The sequence below is a fragment of the Phacochoerus africanus genome, chromosome 8, assembly GCF_016906955.1.
Source record: "Phacochoerus africanus isolate WHEZ1 chromosome 8, ROS_Pafr_v1, whole genome shotgun sequence".
Taxonomy (NCBI): domain Eukaryota; kingdom Metazoa; phylum Chordata; class Mammalia; order Artiodactyla; family Suidae; genus Phacochoerus; species Phacochoerus africanus.
The window spans coordinates 17,555,121-17,580,589 of NC_062551.1; the positions used below are offsets into that span (position 1 = coordinate 17,555,121).

The following is a 25,469-nucleotide window of genomic DNA, read 5'->3' on the forward strand; positions in this document are numbered from 1 at the left end:
ATTTGGGAGTTATCAGTATATAGGAGATATTTGAAGCTATGGTACTAGAAACAATCACCAGAGGGGCAGGGTAGTTGACAGAGAAGAGGTATGAGCCCTAAAATAGTCAATGTTTAGACGTCAGGAAGGTAAGATGGGATAAACAAAGGGGAATGAGAAAGTGTGGACAGGAGGAGAAATGACAGAACCAGGAAGAACCATGTAAAATAAAGTACAAAGGAGCCGCAACGCATTTTCTTCGACTGGTTTCAGTCACTATATTGCTGGTGATAATATTACTATTATAATGGTACTATTCTGATAATGTAATGTGGGATAAAGGAAATGAGCAATTATGGGATATTCTAATTTGGTCATTTCTAGTGTCCTTAAGATCTGGAATTTTGGGTATGGGAAAAAGGAAAGCCAGATTTAATGCAGAAGAGGTTAAGTAAAAACACTGCAGTCTTAAACATGAAATGGAACATTTGTGTGACTACATATTTTATGTTTTAAAATATATATATATACACACACATATACACATACATATACATACTTCCTACCTCTGTCCATCAACAAAGGCAATTACAATAACTAACCCAATAGCAACAAATGTTATCAGTGCCCAAAGTGAACCCCCATCCCCTCAAAAAAAGAGTGAGGCTTCTGGGAAAATGTCAGACCTAGAGTAGAAAATATACAAGAGAAGTCAGGAATATTCAATCTTAACAGATAATATGTCAATCTTTTCTCTTTTTTATTTATTTATTTTTTGGTTTTTTCTTTTTACTTTTTTTGGTCTTAAAAAAAAATTTTTTTTGGAGTTCCCGTTGTGGCGCAGTGGTTAACGAATCCGACTAGAAACCATGAGGTTGCGGGTTCGGTCCTTGCCCTTGCTCAGTGGGTTAAAGATCCGGCGTTGCCGTGAGCTGTGGTGTAGGTTGCAGACGCAGCTCGGATCCCGCGTTGCTGTGGCTCTGGCGTAGGCTGGCGGCTACAGCTCCGATTCAACCCCTAGCCTGGGAACCTCCATGTGCCTCGGGAGCAGCCCAAAGAAATAGCAAAAAGACAAAAAGTAAATAAATAAATAAAAATAATTTTTTCTTTTATTTTTAAATTATAATATGGCAATTCTTAAATACTTCTATATAAAAGTCTTGTCAAAAGGGCTCAGAAATGCATCTGAAAAGGTTACCACTGGCTAAAGACAGGATGATTTTTGAGCATCAAGGACAAACTAGGAATTCCCATTGTGGCTCAGCAGAAACTCGCATCTATGAGGACACAGGTTTGATCCCTGGCCTTGCTCAGTGGGTTAAGGATCTGGCGTTGCCGTGACCTGTGGTGTAGGTTGCAGATGCAGCTTGGAGTCCAAGTTGCTGTGCCTACTGTGTAGGCCGGCATCTACAGCACTGATTTGACCTTTAGCCTGGGAACCTCCATATGCCTCAGGTGTGGCCCTAAAAAGACAAAAAAACCCCAAACAAACAGGGACAAACTATAATGGACAGTAAATCTATGAGCTCCATTTATATCTGGAATCTGATATATGGCAATAATGAACCTATCTACAGAAAAGAAACAAACTCATGGACATGGAGAACAGACTGTGGTTGCCAAGAGGAAGACAGAGGGAGTGGGGTGGACTGAGAGTTTGGGTTAGTAGATGCAAACTATAGCATTTGGAGTGGATAAACAATGAGACCCTGCTGTACAGCACAGGGAATTATATCTAATCACTTGTGGAGGACAATGTGAGAAAAGAATGTATATATAACTGGGTCACTACTATACAGCAGAAATTGACACAACATTGTAAATCAACTATAATTAAAAAAATAAAAGAAAAAGAAAAAAATAAAAATAACTGAGCAAAATGGGAGGATATTATTGAACCAATCCAATATTATTGGTAACGACAAGACTGTGGTGACAGGTAATGGAGACAGTGTGAAAGACATCATTAGAGTAGAAAAAGTCAAGGAACTGAGAATTTAGAGTAACAGAGGGATCACCTACATGGATATTAAAAATCATTAAAATTCTAGGATTATGTGGAAGAATGAGGGAAGTGAAGGAGGGAGGGAAAGAGGGAGAAAGGGAGAAAAAGATAGAAGGAAACAGGAGGAGGGAGACAGAGACAGAAAGATGGAATATGATCTAGGTGCTACCATCTTTAAGAAGAAGGCAGAATGACCTGGTGGTCTTTATTTTTTTCCGTCCCACATCTGTGGCATGCAGAAGGTTCCTGGGCCATAGATCAAACTCAAACGCCGCAGCAGTAACCACAGCCACAGCAGTGAAAATCCAAGATCCTTAACCCACTGAGACACCAGGGAACTCCAGACCTGGTGGTCTTGAGATGATGTCAACAAGGAGAGTATTCAGGGTGTATAGTTTGAAGGTATAACGTCAAAGGCTAGAGAAACTAGGGGAGGAGGAAGGAGCAATGGACTTGCAGAGCAACAAGCAGCAAGGACACCTAAACTATTTCCAGGCCAGTAGCAAGACAGATGGTAGGAGACACCATAGCCATCTCTTGAAAGAACAGAAGGGGAAGTAGTGTCCAGATTTAGAGGAGGGAGGTGGAGGGAATCTTCAGAGAAGAGTTGAGGATATAAAAGATTTTTACTAATGACTGAGTGAATTTGAAGGCAAAGGGGAAGGGTTTGGGGAAGGAGGATAAAACTGGGTCAAGATCGGGGGAGAGTCTATAGATTTGGCTGGTGTCATTTTCACTCAGGGGAACAAGAAGAGAAAAGGCCAGGAACAAGACTGGTGTCTTGAGCAAAAGTGTAAGAAAGGGTCGACATTTTAGCCTCATTCTTCATTTTTGTGTGTGGTGTTTTTTTTTTGGCCTCGACTTCGGCATGCAGAGGTTCCTGGGCCAGGGATAAAACCCATGCCTTTGCAGTTAACACCAGATCCTTAATCCACTGAGGAACTCAGCCTCACTTCTCTTTCTTTCTTTCTTCCTTTGTTTTTCTTTCTTTCCTTCCTCTCTTCCTCCTCCCTCCTTTCTTCCTCTCTTTCTCTCTCCTTCCTTCCTTCTTCTCTCTCTCTCTTTCTCCCTCCTCCATTCCTGCCACTTTCTTTATTTCTTTTTGTTTTTTAAGGACATACAGGCTAGGGTTTGAATTGGAGCTGCAGGTGCTGCCCTATACCACAGCCACAGCAACACTTGTTTGGGACCCACGCTGCAGCTCATGGCCAGAGATCGAACATACATCCTCATGGTTACGAGTCAGATTCTCTCTCTCTTTTTTTTTTTTTTTTCGGCATATGGAAGTTTCCAGGCTAGGGGTCGAATCAGAGCTGCAGCTGCTGGCCTTGCCACAGCCACAGAAACACAGAATCTGAACCATGTCTACGACCTACACTGCAGCTCACGGCAAAGCTGGATTCTTAACTCACTGAGCAAGGCCAGGGATTGAATCTGAAGCCTCATGGATACTAGGCAGGTTTGTTTCCTTTGAGCCACGATGGTAACTCCCCATAGAAATTATTTTAAAATGAACGTATAAACTGATAAGTAAAACTATATAAATCGAATAAGGACAAACCCCACAAGATCACTCTAATAGACACAGAAAAGTATTTTAACAAATCCAAAACCTTTGCATGATGAAAACACCCAACAAAGTGGAATAGTAGGGAACTTCTTCACCCCAATAAAAGGTATCTACAAAAAACCCAAAGCTAACATCATACTTGATGGTAAATGATTGAATACTTTCCCCCTAAGAACAAGGAAAAAGACAAGGATGCCTGCTTATGAAATTTCTGTTGAAAACTGTTCTGGAGAGTCTAGCCAGAGCAATTAGGCAAGAAAATGAAATAAAAGGCACCTAGAATAGAAAGGAAGCAGTAGGAGTTCCCATTGTGGCTGAGTGGTAATGATCCCAGCTAGTGTCTATGAGGATATGGATTGGATCCCTGTCCCTGGCCTTGCTCAGTGGTGGGTTAGGGATCTGGCATTGCTGGGGGCTGTGGTGTAGGTCAACAGCTGCAGCTCCAATTCAATCCCGAGCCTGGGAACCTCCATATGTTGCAGGTGTGGCCCTAAAAAGCAAAAAAAAAAAAAAAAAAGAAAGAAAGAAAATTAAGAAAAAAAAGAAAAAAAAAACGAACCGATAAAACTAGGTCTTGTTTGCAGATGACATGATTGGGAGTTCGAGGGTTACGAATCTGACTAGTATCCATGAGGATGCAGGTTCAATCCCTGGCCTCACTCAGTGGGTTAAGGATCTGGCATTGCTGTGGCTGTGGTATAGGGTGACAGCTGTAACTCCAATTGCCCCCTAGCCTGGGATCTTCCATATGCTGCAAACGCAACTCGAAGAAAAAAAAAAGAGAGAGAGAGAAAGAGAAAGGTCCTAAGGAAAAGACTAACAAAACCTATTAGACTAATGAACAAGTTGAGCAAGACTGTAAGATACAAGATCAAGATATAAAAATCAATGTATTGATTGAATACACTAGCAATGAACATTCCAAAAAATTAAGAAAACAATTCAGGAGTTCCCATTGTGGTGCAGCAGAAACAAAGCTGACCAGGAACCATGAGGTTGTGGGTTCGATCCCTGGCCTTGCTCAGTGGGTTAAGGATCCAGTGTTGCTGTGAGCTGTGGTGTACGTTGCAGATGTGATTCGGATCTGGCATTGCCAAGTGGCTCTGGCGTAGGCCAGCAGCTGTAGCTCCAATTAGACCCCTAGCCTGGGAACCTCCATATGCCACAGGTTTGACCCTAAAAAAACAAAAAAGAAAAAAAACAGAAAACAATTCATTTAAAATAGCATAAAAAATTTAAAATACTTAAAAGTAAATTTAACAAAAGGAATAGAAGAGGAGCTCCCATTGTGGCTCAGAGCAAACGAACCTGACTAGTATCCATTAGGATGTGGGTTGGATTCCTGGCCTCGATCAGTGGGTTAAGGATCTGGCATTGCCATGAGCTGTGGTGTAGGTCACAGATGCAGCTCGGATTTTAAGTTGCTATGGCCATGGTGTAGGCCCAAAGCTATAGCTCTGATTCAACCTTTGATCCCTAGCCTGGGAACTTCCATATGTTGTGGGTGCAGCCCTTAAAAGCAAAAAAAAAAAAAAAAAAAAGAATAGAAGACTTGTACTCTGAAAACTACAAAACACTGCTGAAAAAATTAAGGAAAACCTACATAATTCAAAAGATATTGTCTATCACGACTGGAACAACACAACCTTTTTTTTTTTTTTTTTGGAAGGGCTGCACCTGTGGCACATGGAAGTTCCTGGGCTAGTGGCTGAATCAGAGCTGCAGCTGCTGGTTTACACCACAGCCAAAGCAGATTTGAGTTGCATCTGCAAGCTTGCAGCAACACCAGATCCTTAACCCACCGAGCATGGCCAGGGAATGAACCTGCATCCTCATGGATACTAGCTGGTTTCTTAACCACTGAGCCAATGGGAACTCCATAGAAGACGATATTTTTAAGATGGCAATACTCCCTAAATTGACCTACAGATTAAACACAATGCCAATCAGAATTTCATTCGCCTTTTTTCTCCCCCCCCAGAAATCAACAAGCTGACCTTAAAACCCATAGGTAAATGCAAGGGACTCAGAATTGCCAAAATAATCTTGAAAAAGAACTAAGTTGGAGGTTTCAAACTTCTGGTTTCATAACTTACTACCAGAGTATAAAACTGAGAGTCCAGAAATAAACTCTCTTTTTTCTTTTTTGCTTTTTAGGGCCGCACATGCAGCACATGGAAGTTCCCAGGCTAGTGTTTGAATTGGAGCTGCAGCTGCTGGCCAACATCACAGCAACGCAGGACCCAAGCCGTGTCTGAAAGCTGCTCACAGCAACGCCAGATATTTAACCCATGGATGGGAGCCAGGGATTGAACTCACATCCTCATGGATACTAGTGTCAGGTTTATTACCACTGAGCCACAATAGGAACTCCAAGAAACAAATCCTCATGTTTATGATCAAAAAAATTTTTTTTTTGGTCTTTTTAGGGCTGCACCTGCGGCATATGGAGGTTCCCAGGCTAGGGATCAAATCGCAACTGTAGCTGCTGGCCTCCATCACAGCCACAGCAATGTCAAATCCGAGCTACATGTGACCTATACCACAGCTCATGGCAACGCAGGATCCTTAACTCACTGAAAGAGGCCAGGGATTGAACCTGTGTCCTCATGGATGCTAGTCAGATTCATTTCTGCTGAGCCACAACAGGAACTCCTTTCAACAAATGGTGCTGTGATAACTGGATTTTCACCTGCAAAAGAATAAAGTTTGACCACTACTTCACACCATATACAAAAACTGATTCCATATGGATAAAAGAATGAAATGTAAAGCCAAAATATAAAACTAGTAGTGTTTGTGGTATGGGGTGAGCATAGCTGCCTTCCGAAACTATAAATCTTTGTGACCCTGAGTTAAAGAAAGCCTTCTCAGGGAAAATGATGTAAGGGAAGACTAATAAATTGGACTTCATCAAAATAAAAAACTTTTGAGCTTTAAATAATACCATCAAGAAAGTGAAAAGACAACCCGCAGAATGGGAAAAATACTTGCAAATCATGTATTTCGTAAAGTATTTGTCTAAAGAATATTTAAAGAACTCATACAACTCAATAATAAAAAGACAACCCAATTATAGTACAAAGGGTTTGAACAGACATTTCTCCAAAGAAGATATACATAGGACCAGCAAGTATATGTAACGATGCTCATCATTAGCTATTAGGGGAACACAACTCAAAATCATGAGAATGTAGAGAAAATGGAACCCTTATATACTGTTGGTGAGAGTTTAAAATGATGTAGCTACTGTAGGAAATAGCCTGGTAGTTCCTCATAAACGTTAAAAACAGAGTTGCATATGACTCAGCAATGTTAGTCCTAGGTATAAACAGTGTGACCTCAGCATCTGCAGTTTTGCACCCATGAATACAGAGGTCCAACTGCACTAAACCATTTTATATAAGGAAATTGAGCATCCATGGGGGTCCCAGAACCAATCCACCCCAGATACTGACGGACGAAAAATCAAAAACATATGTTCACAGAAAAGCTTCTATATGAATGTTATAGCAGCATTATTCATAACAGTATAGTCAAAACGTGGAAATAACCCAAATGACTATTAACTGATGAATGTGCTATATCATATATCCATCAGTGGAATATCATTAAGCCTTAAAAAGGAATGAAGTTATATGGTTGCTACAACACAGATAAACCTTGAGAACATTATGCAAAATGAAAGAAGTCAGACATAAAGGGCTATATAACATGATTCCATTTATAAGCAAGGTCCAAAATAGGTTAAGTCTATAGAGCCAGAAAGTATATTTGTGGTTGGTTAGGGCTGGGGGAGGAGAAAATGAAGAGTGACTGCTCATGGGTAAAGAGTTTTTTTGGGGGTAATGAAAGTGTCCTATTTTGATTGTGTTGATTGTATAACTCTGTGAACACAGTAAAAACTATTACATTTTATACTTTGAATGGACAAACTGTATAGTATGTAAGTTACACCACAATAAAGCTGCTAAAATAAATAACAGCGAAATATACATGAGGAAAAACCAAGAGAAAAGCAATGCTTTTTAAAGTTATTAAACTATTCAACATTTTGTTTCATGACAACCATTTAGTATAATTTATTCACTTCTTCCAAAAATATTTCTCCTATATTTAAGAAGTTCTAAGTATATCAGTATAACAGAACAAACACACTACCTCACTTATAAGGAATCACTCAGCAGGCAATGTTTTCCACATAGGATTTTTAAAAACTTGGGTGAGAAATGTATACCCAAGAAATATATAAAATGGCTCGTTCTTAACTTCACTGTAAGTTGTATACCTATAATATTTTTCTACACATTTGCTGACTCCTTCCTTTACCACTCAATTTTCTTTCTTTCTTTTTTTTTTTTTTTTGCTCTTTAGGGCCACACCCTCGGCAAATGGAAATTCCCAGGCTAGGGGTCCAGTCAGAGCTACAGCTGTCAGCCCACACCACAGCCACAGCAATGCAGGACCTGAGCTACACCTGCGACCTAAACCACAGCTCACGGCAACACTGGATCCTTAACCCACTGAGCAAAGCCAGGGATTGAACCTGCAACTTCATGGTTCCTAGTCGGATTTGTTTCCACTGAGGCATGGCAGAAACTCCCTGGGTTGTATATTTTAAAAATAATTTTTATTTTAATTTTTTTATGGCCATACCCATGGCATATGGAAGTTCCCAGGCCAGGGACTGAATCCAAGTCATGCCACAACCTATGCCACAGCTGTGGCAATGTGAGACCCTTTGACCCACTATGTCGGGCCAGAGATCAAACCCATGCCTTCACAGAGACCTGCATCAAGCCACTGCAGTCAAATTCTTAACCCACTGCACCACAGCAGGAACTCTTGGGTTATAGTTATAGATATTACTATAATGGGAAATCAAACTGAGGAATTTTAAAAACATTTATTCATTTAAAAATAAAAACGAAATAAGGTGTTAATAACTTACTTGTTTTAAATTGTTTACAAATCTCTTTAATATCCAGCTTAAGAAAAGACAGCTGAGGAGTTCCCGTGGTGGCTCATCGGTAACAACCCCAACTAGTATCCATGAGGATGTGGGCTTGATCCCTGGATGTGCTCAATGGGTTAAGGATCCAGTGGTGCCATGAGCTGTGATGCAGTTTATAGACAAGACTTGGATCCCACATTGTTGTGGCTGTGGTGTAGGTCAGCAGCTACAGCTCTGATTAGACCCCTAGCCTGGAAACTTCTAAATGCCAAGGGTGTGGCCCTAAAAGACCAAAAAAAAAGAGCTGAATGTCTTATCTGCTTCTGCATTCTGTTGCAGTGTGTAGATGAAGTGTATGAAGAAAGACCAGCCTCACACAAACATGTAGTTGAACAAGGAAGGAGTCTTTTAACAGCCTTTTCAGATAACTGTAGCTAGCTTTCTGTCCACTCAACAAGTGGTTTCTTAAGGTTAGTTGAGATGTAGGATCTGAAATCTTACAAATAAAGTTTTCCTATTCTGTTATATTAAAAATCCTCCTGCTGTGTAGCACTGAGAACTATGTCTAGATACTTACATCGCAACACGACAATGGGAGGAAAAATTATGTATACATGTATGTGTAACTTGCTCCCCATGCTGTACAGTGGAAAAAAAAAATCCATTGGTGTCTCTTGCAGTTTGAACAGATCTTTTTCACCCTTGCATTATTTTGTAGCATCATGTATTGGTCATTTGGTACATTTCTTTTTTCAAAGAGTTATGCAGATTTTCCAAATGTTAAAAGCATTTCATTATGCAGTATCAAAAAGTCACATTTGCTAATATCACCACTGGTCTCATCAGAAAAGTCTTTAAGTATTGGGAAGCTGTCAAACTCACACTTGACACATACAAATTCTACAGAATTCTAATTTTTGTTTGAAAGCTAGAAATTTACAATTGGCAACAAAAATTAGTGTTTTCCTTAAATGATAAATTCATTTTGATTATTTTACAAAAAATGTCTGATAAATACCCAAGTATGACTGGCCAGTTTGTCAGCCAGTTGTTTTTTCAAGTAAAAAATGGTGTTCCATGAAAAAGCCAGCTAGTTCAGCTCACAACTCAACCACACATGCTTTTCATTGCGAAATCATCATACCTCTGTGTGCAGCGGAAGTTCTCTGTGAGCACTTCCCATTTCATCCCACAGATTGTTAACAAGATGAATACTCAAGCGTTAAGATTAAATAATAGTAGTAATTTTTACTGCTTCAACAAAGACATTCTGAGGTCAAACTGGCATGTTTTCTTCCTGCAATCCATATAGTTTGGTGCTAACTGCCTTGACTCATGCTAAGGTACCAGCAATTTTACTAACCCTTGGTGCAAATGCCAACAGTGCAAAAAAGTAAATAACATCTTAGTGTTACTAGGAAAATGGTTTTGAACTTACAGACCCCCAGAGAGAGGATCCCCAGAGGTCTGTGAAAGTATAATTTGAGAACCACCTCCCTGAGTTGATTCTCGTAGACCCAACATGCTAATTACACATTAGCTATTATCTCAGCAAGAGTTAAGTAAGTTTCAAAACTACTCCACATTTGATCCAAGTAAGACAGAGTGTGGGGAAAGTGACAGGGTGGATTCTACCATATTCAGTTTGATTGCTAATCCCAAATCAGACATTAAAAAATATAAAGTCCAGAAGAATTTTTCCTACAGTTTGATTATGAAATATTTGGCAGAGGGAATCTAATTCAAACCAGCTGGTGTACTCCTGCTGCACGGCAGTTGGTTAGAACAGTTGCCAAAAGGCCCCCTTTGGCGGGGAGGCCAGATGAGCTCAGGCAAAGGCGTTTTAGCAGCTTTTGCCTGTTAAGTCCCATAAGCACAACACCACTCAATTTTCCACAGTGTAAAGTAGCCACACTTTCTTTGGATTTTCTTCTTCTCCAGTCAAAGAAAGCCTCTAAGAGATGATGACAAAATGCATATCCTGCAAAATCCACAGCACCTATCTTTTTTTCTAGCTGTATCAAGGATCTAGCTCAAGAAATGTATAAAGTAAAAATAAAATAAAATTGTCTTCATTTATCATTTTCATGTTTTACTTAATTCTTCAACCACCGTGAAATATCAGCTATTAAGTAAACACACACAGACACGGAGTTTTGGTTTTCAAGAATCTGTAAATGCGCAAGTCAATATAAATGGTAACTCATATTAATTTATGTCACCCTAACAATGTTTTTTTGATTTCTGAACTACAATTAATTCTTCTTCTTCTTCTTTTTTTTTTTTTTTTGGCTGCACCCATAGCATGTACAAGTTCTCAGGCCAGGAATCAAACCCACATCACAGCAGCTGCTGCAGTGACAACACCAGATCCTTAACCTACTTCTCCACAAGAGAACTATGAACTATACATTAATTCTTAATTTATCAGGGACTATCTACTTTTGCTTTTGGATATCAAGGTTCTTAATATTTTCCTTCTCTAGGTGTCTGTTATCTTTGTGTGTGTGTCTCATCCACTCATAAGAACATGTTCCAAAGCATGAGACACAGAATTAGTGAAAGTGAACATTCAGCCCTTTCTCTTACTCATATAAATCCAAAACCCTCCTTTTCCTCCATATTAAAGAGACATAAGGACGCCACTTTCTGGCCTTGCATCTGGCTATAGGATATTTCCTGAGCTGGTTCCTTCTCTGGTCTCTTCCAGCGGCCATACTCTGCCCCCTCTGGGAGGCAGAGGATGATTAAGCCCCCTTAATACCATCAAGTGGTGACTTCAACCAATCCCATATGGCCAACATGGCCACATGGCAAAACTAAACCTCTCTTCTGCCTGTCATCTTTGCTCCTAGTCCATCAGTACTTCCTGAGCAAGGAGTGAAGAATCAGTGCTGTTGCATTGATTAATTTTTTTTTTTTTTTTTTTTGCCATACCCATGGCATGTGGAAGTTCCCTGGCCAGGCATTGAACCTGAGCAGCAATTGCAGCCTATGCCACAGCTGAGGCAATGCCAGAAACTTAACCTGCTGGGCCACAAGGAAACTTGCAATTCAACTTATTAATAAACAACATGCTCAGAGAGCTACAGGCCCCACCCCCCTAATTAATGGCCAAGTTCAATTTGCATGTTGATCCAAATATATATTTGAATTTCTAACATTTAACATTAAACTTTCACTACCTGTAAAAACTGTTGGATAGAGCAAGCTCTTCTTTTAACAATGGCAAAATTAAGCCAATTCACTTTTTTTTTTTTTTTGCTTTTGGTTTTTAGGGCTGCACCCTTGGCATATGGAGGTTCCCAGGCTAGGGGTCCAAATGGAGCTGTAGCTGCTGGCCCACACCAAAGATCACAGCAACACCAGATCCTTAACCCACTGAGTGAGGGGCCAGGGATCGAACCCACAACCTTAACGTTCCTAGTCGGATTCGTTTTCACTGAGCCACGACGGGACTCAAAGCCAATTCACTTTTTACACAAACTCTTCTTTCACATACTTTCACTTAATAATAAATAATAATTATTATAATTAAAGCAGCTAACATTTACTTGAGCACCTACACGGTGTCAGGTACCACTGTAGGCATTTTACAAGTCTGAACTTATTTAATTCTCATACCCACACTACCTCATTGTACTTAACCTCATTTTCACTCAAATGAAAAATCTATGGCACAGAAAGGTTAATGGGATCCCAATTATCCATGATAAGTGGCAGATAAGGGACCCAAACTCAATCCTTTCTACTAAATCCTGTTGGCTTTGGGGGTTTGTTTTAATTACAACAGCTTTATGGAGATGTAATTCACATAACATATTTTACCCATTTAAAAGTGTATAATTCAACCATCAGCACATTAATACCACGCTGATAGTACAACCAGCCTATTTCCCTCTAGCAACCAGGTATCTTGGTGGCCTATCCAGTATAGTCAATGACCAGCAATTATTGTTTATACTTGTTCATTACTTGTTTGTAATTTCTAGTAACGAACAAAGGTGCATCTACGGCATGTCACAGGTTTCTGCGCCATCCTTCCAGTAACATATGGTTAAGGAAAAGCTACCCTCCTTGCATTCTATGATCACAGCTACAGTTTAAGCTTCTTCTATAAAATTTAAGCTTAAAAGATCTCTACAGTCGTGTTCATAAGCTGTAAATCTTTGGAAAACACAAATTTAATCTCTCTAATTATATCTACTGAGACATATTCACATGTTTTCATAATTCTTGTCAGGCTCCCATTGTAACCATGGGCAGAAAAACTACTTTAAGTAACAGAATTTAACTCAACTGAGATTTACTGAAACATCCTGTAGTTTCAGGTCAAATTAATGTTTATTTGATGGAATCAAAATTATGTATTCCTATACTAGAAAGAAGTTGAAGAACATTTTGGCTGAGTTATGTGGTTTATCCACAATACCATATTCTGGTTTAAATGATTTCATCACTCAGTCAGAAGGCTGCCACATTTTCAGTGGTTTTCTAGTCACAGTCAATAAAGTAAGAAAAGAAACCACTATTTACTTATCTTCATGACTAAGCAAGTCTTGAAAGGAGCAATTAGGAAGCTACTTCAATGTAAAAAACACACAAATACTAGTGACAGAAACCATTAATTCTGAGGGAGGAGCTGCAAAATAAGGTTGTGAAAAAAAGTTTTTGTCTAAATCAATTACATCAGCTACTTAAATGCTATCTGAGGCACCTAGAGAGAACAGAATTCATTTTAAAATTCTTTTCTTTTTTTCTTTTGTCTTTTTAGGGCCACACCCGAGGCATATGGAGGTTCTCAGGCTAGAGGTCTAATCAGAGCTACAGCTGCCGGACCTCACCATAGCCACAGCAATGCCAGATCTGATCTGCGTCCGCAACCTACACCACAGCTCACGGCAACACAGGATCCTTAACCCAGTGAGCAAGGGCAGGGAGTGAACCTGTAACCTCATGGTTCCTTGTCAGATTCGTTTCCACTGCGCCATGACAGGAACTCCCATTTTAAAATTCTTTAGCAGATTTAGAGTAGGGCAGAGATTTTACTTTTTTTTGTCTTTGGCCTTACCTTGTGGCAACAAGCGGGTAGCTATGACATGGTGATGCCCAGGCATCCCTCGTCCATGGCATACAGTCATAAAGCAGCAAATCCTTTTCAGTCACAGCCATGAGGACGGGTCTCCATTGTTGTCTTCCACCATCTAGTTTTGCCTATTACAAGGGTGAAATGCGAAAGCAGAGCTAACTGTAATGACATGTAACTGTAAAAGTCCCTTCAGTGACAGCCTAAGATAGTGGGTCTCCAATTTGTTTCCCCGTCCTAACAGATGTGAGAAAAAGAAACGTCCCATTGGGTTTCTTCCCACTGGCAGGGACTCTCCACTGGCAGGTGTGAGGTGGACTCTAGTTGGAGAATGCTCTCCCTGAGTGAGTTATAGACATTTTTTAACGATATGAATCAGCTTTTTCCCTATTCTACAATAGGTAATTATCACCAGTTCTTCTTTTTTTTTTTAAACTTCCTTTCTTTTCTTTTCTTTTATTGGCTGCACTTGAGGCACGTGCAAGTTCCTGGGCCAGGGATTGAACCTGTGCCACTGTAGTGACAAGACTGGACTCTGAGCCACATGCGAACTCCCCATCACCAGTTCTAATTAAATATATAGTACTCTGTACAAAATAATAACAGTTTTAATAAATCTGATGTGGAGTAACATCTTATAAGTACAAGATGGAAACTGTTACCAAATAAGTCTGAATAATCTAAACATCAGGGTTTTTCAAATATTTTTGATCAAGACATACAATAAGAAACACTTTTTACACTGCAACTCAACACATACATATAAATGCTGAATTCAAAAATTTCCAAAACAACACAATTCCTACACTTTGTGCCACATAATATGACAATTTCTATTCTGTCTTTTAAAAATACCAACACATGGGAGTTCCCGTGGCTTAGTGGTTAATGAACCCAACTAGGAACCATGAGGATGTGGGTTCGATCCTTGGCCTCACTCAGTGGGTTAAGGATCTGGCGTTGCTGTGGCTGTGCTGTAGGCCGAGAGCTTTAGCTCCGATTCAACCCCTAGCCTAGGAATCTCTATATGCTGTGGGTGTGGCCCTAAAAAGTTAAAATAAAATAAAATAAAATAAAATAAAATAAAAAAAAAATAAAAATACCAACACAACCAACTATGCTGCATTTTGGACAACACTAATATTAAACTATTGTAAAAGAGTTCCCCATTACACTTCAGGAAGTTTATGTTTCAGTTTCAAATGTACCATTGCATTTAATTGAATAAAGCTCAGTTACCTCTTTAAGGGTTTTTTGTTTTGTTTGTTTTGTCTTTTTAGGGCCGCACCTGCGGCATATGGAGGTTCCCAGGCTAGGGGTTTAATTGGAGCTGGAGCTGCTGGCCTACGCCACAGCCACAGCAACACAGGATCTGAGCCTTGTCTGTAGTCTGCACCACAGCTCAAGGCAACGTCGGATCCTTAATCCTCTGAGCAAGGCTAGGGCTCGAACCCGAAACCTTATGGTTCCTGGTCAGATTCGTTTCCGCTGTGCCATGATGGGAACCCCTGTAAGGGTTTTTTAAAAACATAAGTAAAACAACCACTATTTATACATAATGTCAAGGATCCAAGCCCAAAAAGCAAAAGACTATGTTTAAGAAAAGCCCTGTTATCAAAATGTTTGCTTTTATGAGACCTTTGAGCCAGGGAATGCTGAACAACAGAGTATTTTAATACTAATCTTTCAGCTCACTACAACTGATGGCTTCAAGGTAAATTCAAGTTGATGAATCACTTGTCTCTTGGTTCTGAGCCATTTTTTGTTTATTTCAAAAGCCACTTTTTATTTTCTCTTTCTTAATGACTTCTGAAGGTAATTTGGATATGTCAGATCACCTTAAGATTACATCTATAATATGAAAAATGGCCTGAATAGTTTGATTTTATACTCTAAGATCTATCACCTGGACTCTTTTCTCCTAGCTAGAGCCATGAGCTGATTCCAGGAGTGGGAAATGAATTCCAGCCAGTGAAGCTACCCACGTTTAACCAAGTGCTGAAAGCACAAAACATATGAACCAACTGTGAGAATTCAAGCAAAATATGGTAGAAATAATTACACTGTCCTCACTAGGGAACCCAAGTCTTCTGAGACTCTGTATTAGTCTAGGGGTAACTCTGTAATGAGTGGAGGGAGTATCAGCTCTAAAGAGGTTCTCCTGGACTCTTACATCTTTGGGTCACAGATACCCCAAAGGGATTTCTAGTTTTATATGCACTACTAAGTCTTTGTCTCCAAGATTTTTTTTTTTTTTCTTCAGATGCACCCACGGCACATAGATGCTCCTGACCCAGGGATGGAATTCAAGCCGCAGCTGTGACTGTATCACAGCTGTGGAAACGTGGATCCTTAACCCACTGTGCCACAGCAGGAACTCCTCTGAGATTGTTATGGATAATATTTCAATAGAGAAAATAATATAAAAATTTATCTTCCCAAAGGGATAAAATGATAAACTAATTTTTTCAAAACAATTTTTTTTTAAATTATGAGTCTTGTGTATTTTATTTATTTATTTATTTATTTTTTGTCTTTTTGCTATTTCTTTGGGCCGCTCCCGCGGCATATGGAGGTTCCCAGGCTAGGGGTCTAATCAGAGCTGTAGCCATTGGCCTACGCCAGAGCCACAGCAAGGCGGGATCCGAGCCGCATCTGCGACCTACACCACAGCTCACGGCAACGCCGGATCGTTAACCCACTGAGCAAGGGCAGGGACCAAACCCGCAACCTCATGGTTCCTAGTCGGATTCGTTAACCACTGTGCCACGACGGGAACTCCCAAACCAATTTTTTTGCTGAGTTATAAGAGAGATTCTGAAGGCCAGATCAGAGCATATACATGTGGAAAATCTAAATTAAATGTATTTCTTCCCAAAGAAGATATCTCAGGTTCTAAAGGAAAATTGCTAATGCCAGTAGAAGCAATGTCCACTTGCGATACAGAAAAATCTTTTATTCAATTAACGGTTTTAAAAAAGTTATATTTTCTAGCTCTTTTGAATCTTTAGTTTTTGGAAAATAGGTTCTCCCTCTTCCACTTACCATCGGAGAAAAACGAAACCTTAATTTAAATCATTCTGTTTGCTTATTTGCCTTAACTTATAAGGATACTGTTTGCTTTCACTGGAGTCGAAGTGATGCCTGCTATATACACTATGTGCTTTTTGTTGTGGTATCAGTACAGCAGCCACTATTGAGGTTTTTTGCTCTTTTTCCCCCCAGTACTGAGTTTTTGGCCAGAGGAAAAAGGGATGCTAATGTTAGGGTTCTGGTTTGCTTATGTTTCAGCAGCCCCATGTACATATACTTGACAAATCAACAATGTTCTCCAAATTTTATTTTCTAATAAATAGAGCACTAAAAACAAAAAATTAATAATTGTTATCATTCATTCCCTAAAAATCTCTCCATTCTAGAAATGTAACTTTTAAGCAGGTGATATACTTCTGTTCCTTTTCTTTTTTTTTTTTTTTTTGGCTTCTAGGTCTGCACCCACGGCATATGGAAAACCGCGGCTAGGGGTACAACTGGAGCTGGAGCTGTTGGCCTACGACACACCCACAGCAAGGCCAGATCCTAGCCATCCAAACCACCCAGCTAAACCATTACCATATCGCTGATCCTTAGAAACTGTGGGAGGTAAATGTTATTTTAAAGCAACTAAGTCTTGGGCTAATTTGTTTCATAGAGATAGATAACTAATATGCTTCTTGTTTGGCGGTGGGGGGGGGGTGGCCACACCCAAGCCACAGAAGTGACAATGCTGGATGCTCAACCCACTGAGCCACCAGGTAAATATCTAATACACTCTCTGAACTAGCACTTCTGGGATTTATCCTACAGGTGTAGAAATATCCTCTGTTCTATAAACTCTAATGATCCAAGCTCAGGAAATGATGTAAATTTTTGCATAAATCCCTTTCTAACCAAAGTATATTACTGTCAGAAACTTAAGAATGAAATACATTCAGATAATGTGAGTTCCCTTGTTATCTGATTTATCTGAACTCAGGAACCAAAGAGTTTGGCAGCACATGTTTGAAAGGACAAACTACAAGGTTATTCCTCATAGTGTCCTTTGTAATGGCAAAAGATCACAACAACAAAAGTGGGGGCAGTGCTATTAATTACAGCCACACTTCCGTGTGACTTTATTTTTATTTATTTATTATAATCACATTTCTGGGAGTTCCCATTGTGGCTCAGCAGTAAAGAAACTCACTAGTATCCATGAGGACTCGGGTTTGATCCCTGGTTCCTAGCCTGGGAACTTCCTTATGCTATGGGTGTGGCCCTAAAAAAAAAAAAAATCACAATTCTGTGCTTTATTATAATCATTATTTATAATCATTATTTTCAATGTTCATAAAATTTCAGAGATGAAAAAAAAAAAAAAAAAAAAGATCAGTGGAGTCCAAAATTGGTCCACAACATAATCACCTGGGAAGCAACCAAATGAGAATGCTGGGCCCCACTGCTGTCTACCAAATCAGAACTCTGCTGAGGTGGAACACTGGGGAGCCAGACCTGGGAAACTGCATTGAAAACAAAACAAAACAAAACAGGATAAGCAATGAGATCCTGCTGAGAGCACTGGGAACCATATCTAGTCACCTATGATGGAAGATAATGTGAGAAAAAGAATGTATATATGTGTGTATGACTGGGTCACTTTGATGTACAGTAGAAAAATGACAGAACACTGTAAACCAGCTATAATGGAAAAAATAAAAAACATTAAAAAACCAAAACACAACAAACACAAAAGAACAAGCCCCACCACGGGCTGATACTGATTGAAACCCTGTCCCCTTGCATCCATGAGGGAACTGGGATGCAAAGAGATGAAGGAACTTTTAAAAAGATCTAAAACAGTGAAAAAAAGAGCGTACTTGAACAATCATCTCTGAATCCCTAATTCAGTCTCTTTTTTTCAACTCCCTCTGGCCTTGCAGACAGTGAAGGACCAGAAAGACAAAGGATGCATCGTAATATATGTAGAGCTTTTAGTCTCCCTTTCTTCAAACTTGGGATCCAAAATAACTTGGATTATGGTCTTCCTTTCCCTTAACCCAGTATTCACTTAGGTTTTCTTGTTTCTCTTCTTTTCATTCTTTAGTTGTAGAAGACAACAATACATGTGTTTAATGACTTGTAAAATGTTTTGTATATTTCATACTTTTCCCAGACCAAGGGAACAAGCCTGTTGTCCCTGAAACTGTCAACAGACTAAAACAGAAATTGGGAAATTGGGACCTATGGGCTAAATGCAATCCACCACCTGCTTTTGTAAATACATTTTTATTGAAACACAACCACATCTATTCATTTTCATTTTGTCCATGATTATTTTCTTGCTATAGTGTAAGAGGTAAGTAGTTGTGGCACTAATGGCCATTTGCAGAAGTTTGCTGATTCTGAAAATTATCCTCAGTCATTAAGGACAGAGATGTTAATTAAGAACTTCTTTTTGGAGTTCCTGTTGTGGTTCAGCAGAAACGAGTCTGACTAGCATCCATGAGGATGCAGGTTCTATCCCTGACTTGCTCAGTGGGTTAAGGATCCGGTGTTGCTGTGAGCTACGGTGTAGGCCGGCAGCTATAACTCTGATTCAACTCCTAGCCTGGGCACTTCCATATGCCGTGGGTATGGCCCTAAAAAGAAAAAGAAAAAAAAATTTCTTTTTAGTTATGTTATGATGATGATTATCATGATAGTCAATTCTTCCGGTGGCGGTGATAATTAGCAACAAATAGCTAAATAGTAGGGGAAGAGAAAAAAAAGACTGACTGACAAAAGATCTGCAAGCTAAACACCCAGGCCCTGACTTCATACACTTCAAATACTACAGATATCCATCCCGGCTCTGATTGGTGACCCAGTGATACTCTGCCCTGCCTCCCGGCCTACCTGTTCTGCCAGCCAGGCAATGTGCTTGACTTCCTTGCTGCCTCCTGCTGTACTAGTTGCACCAAGCATGGCATTGAGTTCGGCCAACACCTGTGGGAGGAGAGCCATTATGTTGGTGTGGATAGCTACGAACCAGGAGTGTGCTGTGGCTGTATCCTTGCAGCGTAGGATCAACGTGTTCCTGCTATCAGGAGAATGTAGCTCTATTAATCTGTGTGGAAAAAGAAAAAAAAAGTGAGCTAGATCAGAAGCCATCAAATTTGCCAGGGTTTAATGTACATAACTGAAAATCTAATTTTACATTCCAGAATATAAATGCTTTTTTAAAATTCCTTAGGGTCCAATTCTAGAGAAATCCTCATGTGGAAAGACAATCACCAGAAAGACTGACTGGTGGGTCTGTTGCTTCTGCTAATGACAGAAGATGATGGAAGCTATTGTATAGTCTACAGTAGAACAGCTCACTTTGCCTCAGCTTCCATGTCAAAGTGATGAAAAGCATGCTCACTGAATCTCACAGGCACACTGTATAGAAGGAACTATTATTTTTTTAAATATTTGGAAATTCTGGTATAGGATATTTCTAAGTAAATAAAACCTTCTGCCAAATAGTGAACTGAAATTTCCACTGTGAGCAAGCAAAGAAAATAGCTGAAGAATATGACTCTTTACGAAAATCTGGAATTGTTTTTAAGGTCTGGGTAACATTATCATTAAATCATCCACTGAGTCATAGTAGAAGAATAGTTAAGCGATCTTCAATTCTATGACTATCATTTGCTAATATTCAACTGAGAACAATCTATACTTCAAAAGTACCCTTCAGGAATTATCACACACACACACACACACACATATATATATATATATTTTTTTTTGCTTTTTAGGGTCACGCTTGCAGCATATGGAAGTTCTCAGGCTAGAGGTCAAATTGGAGCTACAGCTGCTGGCCTACACCACAGCCACAGCAATGCAGGATCCAAGCTGTGTCTTCGACCTACACCACCGCTAACAGCAATGGTGGATACTTCACCCACTGAGCAAGGACAGGGATCAAACCTTCATCCTCATGGATACTAGTCCGCTGAGCCACAATGGCAACTCCTAAAATATACATGTATTTTTTTGTCTTTCATCTTTTTTTTTAGGGCCTCACCCACGGCATATGGAGTTCCCAGGCTAGGGGTCTAATCAGAGCTGCAGCTGCTGGCCTATACCACAGCCACAGAAATACCAGATCCGAGTTGCTTCTGCGACCTACACCTCAGCTCACAGCAACACCAGATCCTTAGCCCACTGAGTGACCAGGGATCAAACCCACAACCTCATGGTTCCTAGTTGGATTTGTTTCTGCTGCGCCAAGATGGAAACTCCCTAAAATATTTTTTAAATATTGGAATAAATGTGGAATAAATTCCTTAGAAAGCAATTTATTGGGTACTGCTTTACGTCTTTTAAAAATTATTTAAAATATTTTATGCCTCGGTCAAAGTTTTTGCCAAGATGAATTTTAAAAATCAGTAAGTAAATATAAATTAGGAAGTTAGGATTGACATACAAACTACTATATATAAAGAGGTAAAAAGGAATTACTATATATAGCACAAGGTAATACACTCAATACAGTGTAATAACCTATATGGGAAAAGAATGTGAAATGGATAGATGTATAACTGATTTGCTTTGCTGTACATCTGAAACTAACATAACTTTGTAAGTCAACTTTATACCAATTAAATTTATTTTGAAAATTACTAACATATATACACTGCCATGTTCTAACAGTGGACATACATATCTTTTTTTTTTTTTTTTTAAGGCAACATTTTCAGCATACAGAAGTTCCTGGACTAGGGGTGGGATCGGAGCTGCAGCTGCCAGCCTATGCCACAGCCACAATGTTGGACCTAAGCGCCATTTGCAACTTATGCTGCTGCTTGCAGCAACACTGAATCCTGAGTGAGGCCAGGGATTGAACCCACCTCCTCATGGACACTACGTTGGGTTCATAACATGCTGAGCCACAATGGGAACTCCATTCCCATACATATCTTTTAAAATGGAAAAATAAAAACTTCTTAGGAGTTTTTCAGTTTCTCTTGGTAGGCTAGAAACTGACAAACTGTTACTAACCAAGGAGAGATCTTTTTATTCTTTCATCTTTCAGAAGACAGCTTTTGCTTCCTTGCAGCGCTGTCACCAGATCCCCCTCTACCTGTCAAAGATGAGCAGCTTACATGTACACAGACAGCATCGCTACCTTGAAGCTTGAGTCCTTCTCTTTTGCCATATTTCTAAACCCTTTACAATTCCAAATATTTTAATTTTCCGTATTTCTTTATCTATTGGCTGCACCAGTGGCAATGTGGAAGTTCCAGGGCCAGGGACTAAACTTGTGCCACAGCAGTGACCCAAGACAGTGCAAACTGGATCCTTAATCCACTGTACCACAGAACTCCTAATTTGCCATATTTAATATGACATATTTATTCTCATTTGAACTCTGGTCAGTCCATCTTTTTTTTGGGGGGGGGGGCCTCAAAAAAAAGTTCCTGGGCTAGGGACTGAACCTGAGCCACAGCAATGACAATGGCAGATTCTTAACATGATGAGCCATAAGGGAACTCCAGTTCATCCTTTCTTAAGTAAACATTTATTAAGAGCCATTACTATATGACAGATAGTATGCTTGACACTGTGTTAGAGATAGACTAGTGAAAAAGATAGGGAAATTCAGTCTCTACTCTCACTGTGCCTATCATCTAATGGGGAAGGCAAAACATTTACAATTAATTAATACACAATTACAGGTTATAAAAACTACTTCTATAAAGGACTGTGATGACTACCATGAAATTCTTTTTGTTTTTGGTCTTATGTCTTTTTAGGGTTGCATCCCTGGCATATGGCGGTTCCCAGGCTAGGGGCCCAATTGGAACTATAGCTGCCGGCCTACACCACAGCCACAGCAACACTGGATCCCAGCCGCATCTGTGACCTACACCACAGTTCACGGCAACGCTGGATCCTTAACCCACTGAGCGAGGCCAGGGATCTAACCTGCGTCTTCAAGGAAGCTAGTTGGGTTCACTAATCATTGAGCCACGATGAGAACTCCTACCATGAAATTCCTGACTGAAAATGGCACTTCCAAGGATGGCAGTGGCAAAGTAGGACAGCAATGGAGGCCTCTACACCTCTGGGGCACACCTATCAAGCTGACGTCATGCTATGAGACAGTTTATAAACACATCTACCTGGCACCTATCTACTCACCTATTCACATGTCCTCCCACTGAAGTTATCCTTCTAGCTACCTGAAGGCCTAGCCACCAGTCTATCCATGCTTTATATGCCTTCGCAGTTCTAGGGCAATAGCCAAATGGGCAAAAAAGTTCTAGAAAATAATCAAAACGTAAAATAAGATCTATGACCAGCCAGAACACTTAACAGATAGACCCCATACTCGAAGTATCTTTAGATAGCAAATCATAAGCTATTCTGCATTTGTTTTAGTTACAGGGCTGATAAATTTATTTGACTTCCTATCCTATAGCTAAATACTTGGCATCAAAATTTAGGGGGTTAAGCCTGGATATTAATTGGTAAGCAACATGGAATCACTGAGGAGTCAACAAAGGAAAATATGATCAAACGGGACAAATATGAACAATATGATCAAAAGTAGAATGGTAGTTGCCAGGGGTTGGGAGGAAGGGCAAATGGGGAGTTGTTTTTAGGTAGAGTTTTAGTTTTGCAAGATGAAAAAGTTCTAAACATTGGTATTATAGCAATATGAATATACTTAATACCACTGAACTGTACACTTAAAATAGTTAAGATGATAAATTTTATGTTATGTATATTTTATTACACTTAAATTTAAAATAAATATCCATATTGACCTTTATTTGGTCCTCTGTGTTATTTTATAATGTTTATTCTTTTTAATTTTATTTTTCACTATATCAGTTGTTGCTGTTATGGTTCTGAAAATAAACATTTGCTGGCTAAAAAAAATCATCATATCCTCTAAAAGAAAAATAGTTATACATTTATTATGGGAAGATTTAAAATAGTACATTACACTATATAATAACAAAATGTTGAACTAAAAGGTAGAATCAATCCTTTTGATGAGTTAATAATTGTATTATTCAGAGAAACTGCTCAAATAATCATTAAAGTAGCTAAACTTACTTCAGAGTAAATTTACTTATGACAAGAAGTTATCTGTAAAATGCAATGCTGGGAGTTCCTGTTATGGTTCAGTGGTAACAAACCCAACTAGTGTCCATGAGGATATGGGTTCGATCCTTGGCCTTGCTCAGTGGGTAAAGGATCTGGCATTGCTGCAAGCTGTGGTATAGGTTGAGACACAGCTTGGATTTGGCATTGCTGTGGCTGTGGCATAGGCCAGCAACTGCAGCTCTGATTCGACCCCTAGCCTGGGAACTTCCATACACCGAGGATGAGGTCCTAAAAAGAAAATAAATAAATAAAATAAAATGCTAGACTATTAGGTAACATATGAATATAAACCCAAAGCAAGGTATTTTATATTTTACTTTATTACATATACTAATGCTAAAAAGAAAAGGTATTTTTAGTATTTCTAGAACTTCCTATATATGATGGCAGTTGGCACATAACTCTATACTACTCTTTCCCACTAAAAACAACCATTGGAAGGGTTTTTTTTCTTTTCAAAATTAATACTTTTTTTGGGGGGGAGGCATGCCCATGGCATGTGGAAGTTCCCAGGCTAGGGATAAAACCCATGCTACAGCAGTAGCCCAAGCTTCTGCATTGACAACACTGGGTCCCTAACCCGCTACACTCTAAGAGAACTCCTCAAAATCAATACTTTTTTGAGTAGTATTAGAAAAAAATGAGCAAAAAATAGAGAGAGCTCCCAAATACTCCTTGCTGGGCCCCATCTCCTGTTATTGACATCCTGCATTCGTGTGGTACACTTGTTAACAATCGATGAGCCAATACTGACACATTAGCAACTAAAGTCTTGGTTCACTCTGTGTTGCAAAGTCTGGATTTTGACAAAAGTACAATGACATATATCTACCACTACAGTATCATACAGAATAATAATTTCACTGCCCTAAAAATTCCCTGTGCTCCCCTACCGATTTCTCCATCGTTTCCTGGCCCCGAACTCCTAGCAACCACTGATCTTTTTACTATCTTGAAGGAATCAGGCTGGCTTCTTTTACTTAGCAGTATGCATTTAAGTTTCCTCCATGTCTTTTGTGACTTGAGAACTCATTTCTTTTCTTCTTTTCTTTTTTCTTTTTTTCTTGTCTTTTGTCTTTTTAGGGCCTCATCCGAGGCATATGGAGGTTCCCGGGACAGGGGTCTAATTGGAGCCACAGCTGCCGGCCCATACCAGAGCCACAGCATCACCAGATCTGAGCTGCGTCTGTGACCTACACCATATCTCATGGCAACGCCAGATCCTTCACCCAATGAGCAAGGCCAGGAATGGAACCCGCAACCTCATGGTTCCTAGTCAGATTTGTTAACCACTGAGCCACGACGGGAATTCCTCATTTCTTTTTTTTTTTTTTTTGTCTATTTGCTATTTCTTGGGCCGCTCCCTTGGCATATGGAGGTTCCCAGGCTAGGGGTCTAATCGGAGCTGTAGCCACTGGCCTACGCCAGAGCCACAGCAACTCGGGATCCGAGCCGCGTCTGCAACCTACACCACAGCTCACGGCAACGCCGGATCGTTAACCCACTGAGCAAGGGCAGGGACCGAACCCGCAACCTCATGGTTCCTAGTCGGATTCGTTAACCACTGCGCCACGACGGGAACTCCCTCATTTCTTTTTATCATTGAGTAATTAATCTTCCACTGTTTGGATGTACCACAGTTGGTTTATCCATCCACCTATTAAAGGACTTCTTGGTTGCTTTCAAGTTTTGGCAATTATGATTAAAGCAT

General features: G+C 39.7%; 1 protein-coding gene across 1 annotated transcript in view; it reads right to left on the minus strand.

Moving 5' to 3' along the window:
* Positions 1-25,469, minus strand: part of SNTB2 (syntrophin beta 2) — a 94,756-nt gene that overhangs the window by 12,191 nt on the left and 57,096 nt on the right. Inside the window, exons 3-4 of the mRNA XM_047789603.1 lie at positions 19,508-19,718; positions 13,580-13,722 (exon numbers count right to left, since the gene is read on the minus strand). Of these exons, the coding sequence (XP_047645559.1) occupies positions 13,580-13,722; positions 19,508-19,718 (354 nt within the window). The remainder of the gene's footprint in view (positions 1-13,579; positions 13,723-19,507; positions 19,719-25,469) is intronic.